Source organism: Vipera berus (genome assembly GCF_964194415.1).
Source record: "Vipera berus genome assembly, chromosome: 6".
NCBI classification, from domain to species: Eukaryota; Metazoa; Chordata; class Lepidosauria; order Squamata; family Viperidae; genus Vipera; species Vipera berus.
Window position 1 is genome coordinate 9,999,998 of NC_138208.1, and position 13,607 is coordinate 10,013,604.

General features: G+C 44.5%; 1 protein-coding gene across 1 annotated transcript in view; it reads right to left on the bottom strand.

Moving 5' to 3' along the window:
• The window catches only part of FRMD4A (FERM domain containing 4A), a gene marked incomplete at its 5' end in the record, with an annotated part of 236,139 nt that extends 223,382 nt beyond the window's left edge, over positions 1-12,757 (bottom strand). The window contains one exon of the mRNA XM_081331240.1: positions 12,599-12,757. Within this exon, the coding sequence (XP_081187366.1) occupies positions 12,599-12,757 (159 nt within the window). The remainder of the gene's footprint in view (positions 1-12,598) is intronic.
• Positions 12,758-13,607: the final 850 nt, after the last annotated feature.

A 13,607-nucleotide genomic window follows, 5' to 3' on the forward strand; every position in this document is an offset into this window, starting at 1 on the left:
AGTAACACCAGCTGCCTGCAATTAGTGCAGGTTCGCATCACACCAGGCTCAAGGTTGACTCAGCCTTCCATCCTTCCGAGGTAGGTAAAATGAGGACCCAGATTGTTGGGGGCAATAAGCTGACTTTTTAATAATGCCGCTTGGGTGTGTGTGTGCGAAAGCCCTAACAAGCAGGCATATACATAGAATGAAGGCTACTGCTAAGCTTGTAAGCCGCCCTGAGTCTTCGGAGAAGGGCGGGATATAAATGGGATTAAAATAAAAAATAAATAAAATAAAAGATTGGACAGCACTTGTCAGAAAAGGTCTAGGCTCTCCTGCTTGAGCAGGGGGTTGGACTAGAAGACCTCCAAGGTCCCTTCCAGCTCTATTCTGATTGAATTTCCCCAAATTGCCTGGCCCTTCATTATTTCCTTCAGTGTCTCTTGTTGCACAACTTCCTCTTAGTGAGCAGATTATTCAGAATATTCCATCCAAATGAAGGTGGCGTCCCATTAGCAAAAGCCATTGGATCCATTGGGTCAAAAGAAACTGCTGCTCCCAATTTACCCTTAGCTGATGGTTGGGGCATCAGGTTCTTTTTTTCCTTCTATAAACTTCCTCAGAGTTATCAAAAATCCTTCCACTCTGAAATTTCCATTTCTATAAGCTTTGCAATCTCACAGCTGGGAAGACGAATGCAAAACGTTAATTCCTCTTGCCTGAAAGCAAAACAGAAATAGACCTACGTAACCTAGATCTCATTCATCTACCCAGCGGGAGAATTATAAATCAAAAGCAGGATCTTTTGCAAATGTTAAATGGTACATTAAATATTTCAGGATACATCTTTCCTTGGCACAGTGATCAACCCTGCTCCCCCTCCTCTCTCTATATATAGATATAGATATAGATAGATAGATATATAGCTAGCTAGCTAGCTAGCTAGAGATATAGAGATAAAAGGTAAAGGTAAAGGTTCCCCCGCACAGGCATGCTAGTCATTTCCGACTCTAGGGGCCGGTGCTCATCTCCGTTTCAAAGCCGAAGAGCCAGCGCTTGTCCGAGGACGTCTCCGTGGTCATGTGGCCGGCATGACTAGACGCCAAAGGCGCACGGAATGCTGTTACTTTCCCACCGGAGTGGTCCCTATTTTTCTACTTGCATTTTTACATGCTTTCGAACTGCTAGGTTGGCAGAAGCTGGGACGAGTAACAGGCGCTCACTCTCTTACGCGGCACTCGGGATTTGACCCGCCAAACTGCTGACCTTCTGATCGACAAGCTCAGCCTAACCCACTGAGCCACTGCGTCCCTAGATATAGAGATAGAGCATGCTTTTCTGCCTCTTTAAGATCCTTTGAGGAAATATATTTTTCTGCCCTTTTCAATATTTCCTTCTCTGGGGGGCTGACTTCCCACACTGGCAATCAGAACTGAGGATGAAGGATACTGATATCTCTGTGCCTGCCTGTCTCTCTCTCTTTTCTGTCTCCTACACAAACACAATATGCTGCTGATCCAGTTCTACAGAGGAATGATTGAGTGTGTCATCTATACTTCTATAATTGCCTGATTTGGCACCACAACCAAACGGGACATGCACAGACTCCAACGGATAGTCTGTGGAAAAAACAATTGCAACCAGCCTGCCTTCCATTGAGGACCTGTATACTGCACGGGCCATAAAGAGGGCTGAGAAAATAGCTATGGACCCCTCACATCCTGGACACAAACTGTTTCAACTCCTTCCTTTGGGATGGTGCTATAGGGCATTGGATGCCAAAATAACCAGACACAAAGACAGTCCCCCCCCCATGCCATCACTCTGCTAAATGCCCAATTCCCACAGCACTGTCTTATGCCTAAGGATATTTACCCATTGTTATGTACTGGGCTCTTGTTATACACCACGTGGGTTGCTGGAGCAGCTAACGGCTCTCCAGCAACCCAGACTTTAAGTCTCCTATGCTGCAATTGGCTATCTCCAGGTGGCAATGGTTGATTCAAACCTATTGGCTGCCGCCTTGGGGCTAAACTATATATTGCAGCTAGTTGCAGACATTTCCCCAGTACAGTTCCAGCATGAAATAAACAATGAGTTATCCTGTACTCTGTTCAGCGTCTTCATTTCTGCATCAAAGAACCTGCTATTTAACACCCATGTAGTAGGGCTGTGCTGTTATTATCCTTCTCATCTTTCCTATTTCCTACTCCTATTGGTATCTTATGTTCATCATTCTTCTCCTTGTATCTCATGATTTATGATTGTATCTCATGATTTATGATTGTATCTCATGATTTATGATTTATTTGGAGAAGGGCGGGATATAAATGGAATTAAAATAAAAATAAATAAAAATAAAAATTTATATGTTTGTTGCTTGTAGGTACACTAAGAGCTTCTGCACCAGAGACAAATTCCTTGTGTGTCCAACCAAATTTGACCAATCAAAAACATTGTAAATAGATTTTTTCCCCTGGATTTACCCAAATATGCCATAAATATGCCCTTCTGTAGCCCAGCACCTTATCTCTCTGTTCAGATGGTAATTCAAAATGCCTAACCAGCTGGAGACACCGATTAGTAAATCTAGGGCCTGAGTTGCAGCACCTAGGACTTCCCTGTTTTGGGAAGGGTGCTAAAAATATTTTTTTCTGGGACCTCAAATGCAAAAGGAAATGAAATTTTGTAGAGATTCTGGAGAAGCAGAGAGAATGCGCGGCCGTTTGTCAACTCCAACTTGTCCTTCCAAGGGTTCATTTTGTTCCCTGCATGAAAACAGATGTGGATTGATGTCTCCACCTGATATTGGCCTGGGTACCAGCGTGGGGGACCCCGAGGGAAATCTTCTTATATAAGACCCTTTCATAAAAAGATCTGGCATCCTCACTTCCTGTGCGGCAAGTAGAAGAGCAGGGGTGTGGGGGGAGAAAGGAGGGGAACCCAATCTTGAAACAATCTTAAAATGGTTTTATTTTATTATTATTTTTCCTCCCTTGGCTCCCAGACAGTCAGAAGAGAATTCCTTTTTTGCTGCAGCCTCCAACTACGCAGAGGAAAAGGCTGAGAAGAACTTGAAAGCAACACAAATAACACGAAGCTACTACATTCTAGAGGAAACTCTGGTGCCCAGTTTCACAGGGGAACGTAGCTCTCTTGTTAGCCGATTCCGTTCCCGGTGACATTTTGGAAGAGCCATTCAGCTGCATTTGCCAAAATTCAAGCCAAGGGTAAGAAGGGACAAGACTGAATATTTTGCTCAGGATGCAGCTGCAGTTTGAAGCAGAAATTTCCCCCCAATTTCCTCTTCTTCTGCATAAAACTGGTGAAACATAATCTTCTCGATCCAACGTAGCCACCTTGGTCCTATTCACACGCTATGCAGTTAACTGGATTGCTGCAGGAGTCAATGGTCGGTGTGAACCTCTTAACTTGCTCAACTAACCCTGATAAAGTTCATTTTAGGTTCTAAATGAAACCCACGGCTGTTTGGGAACAAATGACTTATCTGTGGCCTGTAAAACGTTTAGCAAGGATTTTTTTTGGCCCTTCTTGTTCCTGGGCCTTATCACCTAACACTGATAATGTTACCTATTTGGGTAATGTAATGTCTGCAAGAAAACAACCAAACTCAGAGAACACCAAATATTTCACAGTCCTCCTCCTCCTCCTCCCTCCCTCCCTCCCTTCATAGTACTGATTATGTTCCCTAGTGGGGTAATGAAACGTCTGCAAGAAAACAACCAAACTCAGAGAACACCAAATATTTCTCCTCCTCCTCCTCCTCCCTCCCTCCCTTCATAGTACTGATTATGTTCCCTAGTGGGGTAATGAAACGTCTGCAAGAAAACAACTAAGCTCAGAGGGCAGCAAGCATCCCACAGTTTAGCCCTGAGCTACAAATATCAACGTTATCAATAGTACAGATCAATATTCTATCCATAGTATTTCTGTTTGCACACTCTCTCTAACTCCTTTTACGTGTTTCTCCTGTGACCATACTGAGGGGAGTTAAGTCTTCCCAGTCCTGTTTTTGATGGCCCGGACCCCACAATATATATTTGTCCTTTTTTCTTTCAGATATAGAAAGTCAAGTAGCAAATCCTCCAGGAATCATTTGCCTTTTATGCAGCCACTAGGATAATTCAGTAAATGACTGCCTTGAGAGGCAGTTAATTGGCCATCCTATCTTGCTGGTGTACTGAAGTAAGCCAGTTGCACAGATGGGTTAAGGATTCAGGCAACCGTGTTGTCCGAAGGGAGACATGGTAAGACAAACCTAAATTCTGCTCCAATGGCGTTAACCTCACTCTCTGAATAAAGAATTCTCTGCTAGTGTTAAGCCCAGGACCTTAATTTTTGTGGTTAATTGCAAGACTGTGGAAAGCACTGGAGAATTGCTTTGCAAAACACACACCCCTGTGTGCAGAGAGTGAAAACAGCTGTATCTTCTGGATGGCTCTCTCTTTTCAAGCTGATCCGAATTGCACCGGCACGTGCAGACAACACTTCCATTGGGGAATGAAGCCAAGGATTCGTGCATGGCCCAACTTGAAAGCAGACACCTAATCTACTTGATGCTTCCCTTAAATTGACACGTTTGGTAAAACATCTCTTTTGAATGTGTTGTACAGTGCAGTTAACAACTGTGTGCCAGAAACCCCTGGAGAATACACAATCAAAGCAGGGGGTCGTGAATTTAGCACCCTTGAAGCTTCCAAGAAATTGAAATACTTCTGTCAAACGCCAGGGAGATCCAGAAATCCAGACGGTTGAAATGAAACATACAAAAGAACATACGAAGAACGATTACAGGAATTACGCATGTCTAGTCTCGTGAAAAGAAGGACTAGGGATGATACGATAGCAGTGTTCCAATATGTGAGGTGCTGTCACAAAGAAGAGGGGGGGGTCAACCTATTCTCCAAAGCCCTTGAAGGCAGGACAAGAAGCAACGGATGGAAACTAATCAAGGACAAAACCAACCCAAGGAGACATTCCTGACAATGAGAACAATGACTAATTATCCAGTGGAACGACTTGCCTCCAGAAGTTGTGGGTGCTCCATCACTGGAGGCTTTTAAGAAGAGCTTGGAGAGCCACTTGTCTGAAATGGTAGAAGGTCTCCTGCTTGAGCAGGGGGTTGGACTAGAAGACCTTCAAGATCCCTTCCAACTCTATTATTCTGTTCTGTTCTGTTTTGTTCTGAATATAATAGTTTATTGCAAGCTCTCTACAAGAATCTGAACTACTAACGGTCAAAGCAAATTGGCAGTAAGAGTCAACAGTATTCAAGGTGGACTGGACTTATATCTCTTGTGTGCATCTAGTCCAAAGGTCCCCAACCCTCGTTCCATGGACCAGTACCGGGCCGCGGCATGCCAGCAACCGGTCTACAGAAACAAGCAAAGCCCCATCCATGGAATGCAGGTAGCACGCAAAACCACACATTCTTGGTCCGTGGAAAAACCTTTCTCTGTGGATCCAGTCCCTGGTGCCCAAAAGGTTGGGGACCTCTGATCTAGACTGATGGTCTGTTTGACCCCTCCCTAGGGCTCAACCCCCCTTCATGGATTACTGCCTTGTCGTGGCGAAGGGGCTTGCGTAATTCAATGAAGCTATGAGCTATGCCGTGCAGGGCCACCCAAGACGGACAGGTCATAGCAGAGAGTTCTGACAAAACGTGATCCACTGGAGAAGGAAATGGCAAACCACTCCAGTATCTTTGCCATGAAAACCCTATGGACAGTACCAAAAGGCAAAACGATATGACGCCGGAAGATGAGCCCCTCAGGTCGGAAGGCGTCCAATATGCTACTGGGGAAGAGCAGAGGGCTAGTACTAGTAGCGCCAGAAAGAATGAAGCGACTGGGCCAAAGCCGAAAGGACACTCAGCTGTGGATATGTCTGGTGGTGAAAGGAAAGTCCGATGCTGTAAAGATTTTTTCTCCATAGGAACCTGGAATGTAAGATCCATGAATCAAGGAAAACTGGACGTGGTCAAACAAGAGATGACAAGACTGAACATCGACATCTTAGGTATCAGCGAACTAAAATGGACAGGAATGGGTGAATTTAATTCAGATGACCATCAGGTATACTACTGCGGGCAAGAATCCCTCAGAAGAAATGGAGTAGCCTTCATAGTCAATAAAAGAGTAGGAAAAGCAATACTGGGATACAATCCTCAAAATGACAGAATGATCTCAGTTCGAATCCAAGGCAAACCATTCAATATCACAGTAGTCCAAGTCTATGCCCCAACCACCAGTGCTGAAGAGGATGAAATTGACCAGTTCTATGAAGCACTACAGCACCTTATAGAACTAACACCAAAAAATGATGTTCTTATCATCATGGGGGATTGGAATGCTAAAGTAGGAAGCCAAAAGATAACTGGAATAACAGGCAAGTTTGGCCTTGGAGTGCAAAATGAAGCAGGGCACAGGCTGATAGAATTCTGTCAAGAGAATACGATGGTCATAGCAAACACTCTTTTCCAACAACCCAAGAGACGGCTCTACACATGGACATCACCAGATGGTCAACACAGAAATCAGATTGACTATATGCTCTGCAGCCAAAGATGGAGAAGCTCTATACAGTCAGTAAAAACAAGACCAGGAGCTGACTGTGGCTCAGACCATGAGCTTCTCCTTGCAAAGTTTAGGCTTAAACTGAAGAAAGTAGGGAAAAGCACTAGGCCACTCAGGTATGAATTAAATCATATCCCTGTTGAATATACAGTAGAGGTGACAAATAGATTTAAGGAATTAGATCTGATAGACAGAGTGCCTGAAGAACTATGGACAGAGGTTCGCGACATTGTACAACAGGTAGCAACCAAAACCATCCCAAAGAAAAAGAAATGCAAGAAAGCAAAATGGCTGTCTGAGGAAGCTTTGCAAATAGCTGAGGAAAGGAGGGAAGCGAAAGGCAAGGGAGAAAAAGAAAGATACGCCCAATTGAATGCAGAATTCCAGAGAATAGCTAGAAGAGATAAGAATGCCTTCTTAAATGAACAGTGCAAAGAAAAGTAAAGTCATGCTTAAAATCCTACAAGCTAGACTTCAGCAGTATGTGGATCGAGAACTACCAGAAGTACAGGCAGGATTTCGAAGAGGCAGAGGAACTAGAGATCAAATTGCCAACATACGCTGGATCATGGAGAAAGCTAGGGAGTTCCAGAAAAACATCTACTTCTGCTTCATTGACTATGCTAAAGCCTTTGATTGTGTGGATCATAACAAACTGTGGCAAGTTCTTAAAGAGATAGGAGTACCAGACCATCTTATTTGTCTCTTGAGAAACCTATATGCGGGTCAAGAAGCAACAGTGAGAACTGGACACGGAACCACTGATTGGTTCAAAATTGGGAAAGGAGTCCGGCAAGGCTGTATACTGTCGCCCTGCCTATTTAACTTATATGCAGAGCACATCATGAGAAAGGCAGGGCTAGATGAATCAAAAGTTGGAATTAAGATTGCCGGAAGAAATATCAACAACCTAAGATACGCAGATGATACCACTCTAATAGCAGAAAGTGAAGAAGAACTAAAGAGCCTCTTGTTGCAGGTGAAGAAGGAGAGTGCAAAACTTGGGTTGAAACTTAACATTAAGAAAACCAAGATCATGGCATCCGGCCCTGTCAATTCCTGGCAAATAGATGGGGAAGAAATGGAGGTAGTGACAGATTTTATTTTCCTGGGCTCCAAGATCACTGCAGATGGGGACTGTAGCCAAGAAATTAAAAGACGCTTGCTCCTGGGGAGGAAAGCCATGGCAAATCTAGACAGCACACTAAAAAGCAGAGACATCACCCTGTCAACAAAAGTGCGTATAGTCAAGGCTATGGTCTTCCCAGTTGCAATGTATGGCAGTGAAAGTTGGACCATAAGAAAGGCTGAGCGCCAAAGAATTGAGGCCTTTGAACTATGGTGCTGGAGAAGACTCCTGCGAGTCCCTTGGACTGCAAGGCGATCAAACCGGTCAGTCCTAGAGGAGATCAATCCTGACTGCTCTTTAGAAGGCCAGATCCTGGAGCTAAAACTCAAGTACTTTGGCCACCTAATGAGAAGGAAGGACTCACTGGAGAAGAGCCTAATGCTGGGAAAGATCGAGGGCAATAGAAGAAGGGGACGACAGAGAATGAGGTGGCTGGATGGAGTCACTGAAGCAGTAGGCGTGAGCTTAAATGGACTCCAGAAGATGGTAGAGGACAGGAAGGCCTGGAGGAATGTTGTCCATAGGGTCGCGATGGGTCGGACACGACTTCGCAGCTAACAACAACAACAACAACAACAGGGCTCAACCTGGTCTTCTCCTACATATTCTGTGCATCTTCTTCAGCTTTGGAGAGACTGGCAAGCAGGGGTTTCCCATGGCCTAAGTACAGAAGCTGACCCAATGACTTTGATAAGGAATTCTGAAGGATTCCGCTTTCTGATTGGCGTTAATGTGTTCCACTGCATTCAAGTGAATTCTTTCAGCGTTACTGTCTTTGTCTCTGCTTGGTACGTCAGCTTAAATTGATTGAATTCTTTTGACTGGATCAGGGCTCTTCAAACTTGGCCCTTTTATGACTTGTGGACTTCAACTCCCAGAATTCCTCAGCCAGGCACGCTGGCTGAGGAATTCTGGGAGTTGAAGTCCACAAGTCATAAAAGGGCCACGTTTGAAGACCCCTGGCCTAGACTGAAAGTAGTCTTTTGCTGTATGGAAATAGACTAAAACGGATTTCTGACATGTCAGCAAGATAACTTCAAGCTAGATAAAAAAGACCAAGCCTCAGTTCCTAATACGGTCGTTGTTAAAGAAATGGAATTCTTGTATCTCTCCAGCCTTAACCCAACTCTTGAATACGGATAGTCCTTGATTTACGACCACAATTGGGACAAGGGTTTCCATTGCTTAGCAAGGCAGTTGCTAAGTGAATCACCACCAGTTTTGCAACTTTTTTTGCCATGGTTGTTAATGCGAATCACTGCCGTTCTTAAGCGAATCATGCAGTCGTTAAGCAAATCTGGCTTTCCCCACTGACTTTGCTTATGGAAAGCCAGCTGGGAAGGTTACAAATGATTTTCAATAAATGTCCATTATTACTGGAGTATTTCTTAATTACCTGCACTTCAGCTGTCTTCGGTGCCCACCTAAGGACGCTCGTCATGAGAGGAGCAGCTATACGAATTAAAATAAATAAATGTTTTCTGCATTTTATCTCGCCTTTGGCAAACCAAGCCAAATCCAAACGCTGAACCCTTGGGAAGAGGGGGTAGATGCAAGCCCCACAGGTCACCTTTCTTTGCTGCATTTAATAGCCCCTTGCCAGCTGTGCCATAAAAGGGCAACTTGCCAGCATTTCTGCAGTTGTGTGTTTTTCTCAGCAATTGCAAACATCATGTTACAATGCCAGCAAATAATAGAATAACAGAGCCGGAAGGGACCTTGGAAGTCTTCTAGTCCAACCCTGTGCCAGGCAGGAGACCCTATAACTTGGCTCTTTTATGACTTGTGGACTTCAACTCCCAGAATTCCTGAGCCAGCATGGCTCAGCTTGGGAACCTCTCCCTTTCCCCTCAGCGTGGCTGGCTCAGGAATTCTGGGAGTTGAAGTCCAGGAGTCATAAAGCGGCCTAGGCCTAGGCCAGGGGTAGGCAACCTTGGCTCTTTTATGACTCGTGGACTTCAACTCCCAGAATTCCTGAGCCAGCATGGCTCAGCTTGGAAACGTCTCCCTTTCCCCTCAGAGTGACTGGCTCAGGAATTCTGGGAGTTGAAGTCCACAAGTCATAAAGCGGCCTAGGCCTAGGCCAGGGGTAGGCAACCGTGGCTCTTTTGTGACTCGTGGACTTCAACTCCCAGAATTCCTGAGCCAGCATGGCTCAGCTTGGAAACCTCTCCCTTTCCCCTCAGCGTGGCTGGCTCAGGAATTCTGGGAGTTGAAGTCCACGAGTCATAAAAGAGCCAAGGTTGCTTACGCCTGCCCTATAGCATTTCAGACAAGTGGTTGTCAAATCTCTTCTTAGTTGTAACCACGGTTACACGTTGTGGCAGCAGTTGGATTGTGATGGGGCACATTTCTAAAATCATGAGAGGATGAAGGTTGGGGAAGGAGTTGCCTAGAAGCTGGGGGCTGGCATGTATCAGGTGTCCCTGCCAATGGGGAAAAAAAAGGCCCGTTAAATGTTCTGCAGAGTTTGGACGGCAGTCCAGAAAACACCGGCTTTGTTCCGCTTTCCAACAAACAGCGGGAGAGCCAGGAACAGCAACAATTTAACTTTGAAAATTGCATTCATGCCATGGCACAAGTCCAGGACTTGTTCATTGCCACAAAACTTGCCTGCAGCTCTATTTCTAGGCCATCAGAAAACTGGAGAATTTGCAGACCGGATTCAAAAATAAGCAGAGAGAAAAACATGCATCCTAATACCAAAACTAAAATGAGAGTTTAGTGTGTAGATTTTTTTTTAAAAAAAATTAGATAGCTCTGTTTCTGTGTCAAAACAAACACAGAGAGTTGGGGTTTATAGTCAACTTGCTTAGCCCAAACTATCAAATCCAGATTTGCTTCCCGTGTTAGAAATCCACCTTCTGTGTGAAACTGACTAGGTAAGACTCAGATCATTTCATAAGAATAACTGTTCTAGAGACTGAAGACAAGAGACTGAAGGCTAGAGATAGGAGGGGGGGAAAGCAGCTGTAAGGGTGAGGCAGCCAGTTCAGCTTAGATGGGACTGAAAGGAACCCCTTTTCTTTCTTTTGAACCCCCCCCCACAAATATGTAAATAGGCCATTCAGACATGTAGTTAGCTATTTAGAGCACTCGCCAATATCTCAATCGGGAAAGGAAATATTTTCCTTTTGCTAGGCAAAAGAAAGCAGAGCATAGCTAGTGTAGAGCCCACCCTTTCCTTCAGAACTTCACTCCCGCCATGTTGTTTTTCCCCCCTGTTTGAGATACTTGCAGAGTGACATGGACATAAGTTAGAAAAAGGTCTGTTAAGTCCTCAACAATAGTGGTGGGGTGACTGCAGACCTGCCACTTTAGAAAGTGGGGGGGGGAGGATCTACAATCAGAATGAGTTGGAAGGGACCTTGGAGGTCTTCTAGTCCTACCCACTGCTCAAGCAGGAGACCCTATGCCAGGGGTAGGCAACCTCGGCTCTTTTATGACTCCTGGACTTCAACTTCCAGAATTCCTGAGTCAGCTATGCTGACTCAGGAATTCTGGGAGTTGAAGTCCAGGAGTCATAAAAGAGCCGAGGTTGCCTACCCCTGCCCTATGCCTTCAGACAAGTGGTTGTCCAATCTCTTCTTAAAAACCTCCAGTGACGGGAGCACTCACAACTTCTGGAGGCAAGTTGTTCCTCTGGTGAATTGTGAATGTGTAGAGGGAAGGATGGATGGACGGGTGGAGAAGGAGAAGTTATGGCAAGGCATGAGGACCTCTTGAAAACATTTGACCCAGAGACACCTTAGGTTGAGCTGCACCACTAAAGATCACCATCAATTTAAGAATCTACTCCTTCTCCCATCAGCAATCCTCTAACAGTACATGGAGCTAAGGACTGCCAGTAATTTTTCATTGCTCTTCTCCTTGAAGGATTTTCACTCCGGTAGATCATTTATAAGAACTTTGCAAAAAAAAGGAAAAAAAGAAAAAAAAAGCATACATGAGTATAAAGTTTCTTCCCACCCTGCTTATCCTCCTCAATTCCCTTCTTCTCTTCTGCTATGCCTTTAAGATTGCTAGCTTGAGGGCAGCATCTGCATTCATGTTCCAGATGAAGAGAGCAAACAGCATCCATTAATAGAAAATGGAGAGGATCAAAAACTCCTCCTATGCAAACATGCCGAAAAATTTGCATCCCGGACTTTTGCATTTCAAGTTGTAAGCGTGTCCTCTTTGCACAGCCCTGATCCTTGATCAAGAACTGCATCAGAAAAATTGCGGTTCTAAAACCCAATTTACTGGAGATTTCAGCCTAGAATTCAGCATAACCGGAAAGGACCAATCTGAGCTATGTTGCTTTCTATGGAGAACACTAAAGAATTTTTTTGGGTCACCACATTACAAAAAAGATGTTGAGGCTTTGGAAAAAGTGCAGAGAAGAGCTACTAAGATGATTAAAGGCCTGGAGACTAAAACATATGAAGAACGGTTGCAGGATTTGGGTTTGGCTAATCTAGAGAAAAGAAGGAGTAGCAGGGACATGATAGCAATATTCCAGTATTTGAAGAGGGGGCCAACTTATTTTCCAAAGAACCAGAAGGCAAGGCCAAAAACAATGGATGAAAAATAATCAAGGAGAGAAGCAACCTGGAATTAAGGAGAAACTTCCTAACAGCGAGAACAATCAACTGGTGGAAAAACTTGCCTCCAGAAGTTGTGGGTGCTCCAGCACTGGCGGTTCGTAGCAAAAGACTGGACAGACACCTGTCTGTAATGGTCTAGAGGTCTCCTGCATGAGCAGGGGGGTTGGACTAGAAGACCTCCAAGGTCCCTTCCAGCTCTCTTTTGATTGATTGGCTTTTCTAGGAATTTCTCTCTTCTAAAGACATGCAAATGGTTTACAACTCCCCTTCCATCCCCCGATTTTAAATAGAGTTTACTCTACCTGGTACACTGCTCTGGAGATGCACCATGGTTTAAGCATCAGACGTACAATCTGGAGATGTCTGAACCGGTCAGTACCCAGGACTCGTGAAGTCAGATTCCAGGCTACGGAATGCCAACTAAATAGAAGATCTTCAAACCTAAAAGGCACGGCTGCCATGCCAACTCACAAAGCAGAAGAACTGGCACTGGCCCTCTCGGTGGTGTGCAAAGTTTTCAGACTTCTACGAAGCGAAGTTAAAATGTCAGCGTGATTTTTTCCGTGAAAGAAAAAAAATAAATCCTGAATCAACCCCAAATTTCGTTGGTGGTGGTCGTTCCTGGAGAGAACAATTTCTCTCAGTGTCCTCAGGGTGTAGTTTGTCCCTTTAATGCCAAAAAAACAAACAAACTCTTCTTTTGCTACAAAAGGAATTTCTTATCTTTTAAAAAGTCAGCCTCCTGGTACATGACACTGCTTTCTGCGCAGTTCCACGCCGGGGAAACTAAAGTTACAAATTGAAATCTGGACTCATTACTTAGCTTCCAAAATGCCAGAATTCTGTCCAGAGAGGATGGAAAACAAGCCTCTTTTTTGTCTGGCTGACTCCTTGACTGCCAACATTCTCAAGGCATTCCATTTTCTGTTTAACTCTTGAAGATGCAAAGTAGAACTGCTGAAAAATGACCTTCCCACCCTTGTTCATATGTGTATATGTATAGGTCTATCGTGTTTACGTGTGTGTGTATAACTTACACCGCTACTGGAAATTGAGACTTGTGGGGAATGCTTAGTGTGCTTCAATTGCAGCCCATCCTTAAACTTTGGGGGATAAAATGACTTCCGGATGTCAGTTCAATGAAATCCCATTAATCCACCCACAGAAGTCAAACTGTGTCTTTGGTGCTTTCTGAGCATGGTGGTTTTCTTGCAGAAGTTTCATGACCCAAACTAGGTAACATTGTCAGTGCTAGAAGGGAGGTTAGCAGGGGGGAGGAGGAGGAGGATGAGGAGGGGGAGGAGGAAGAAA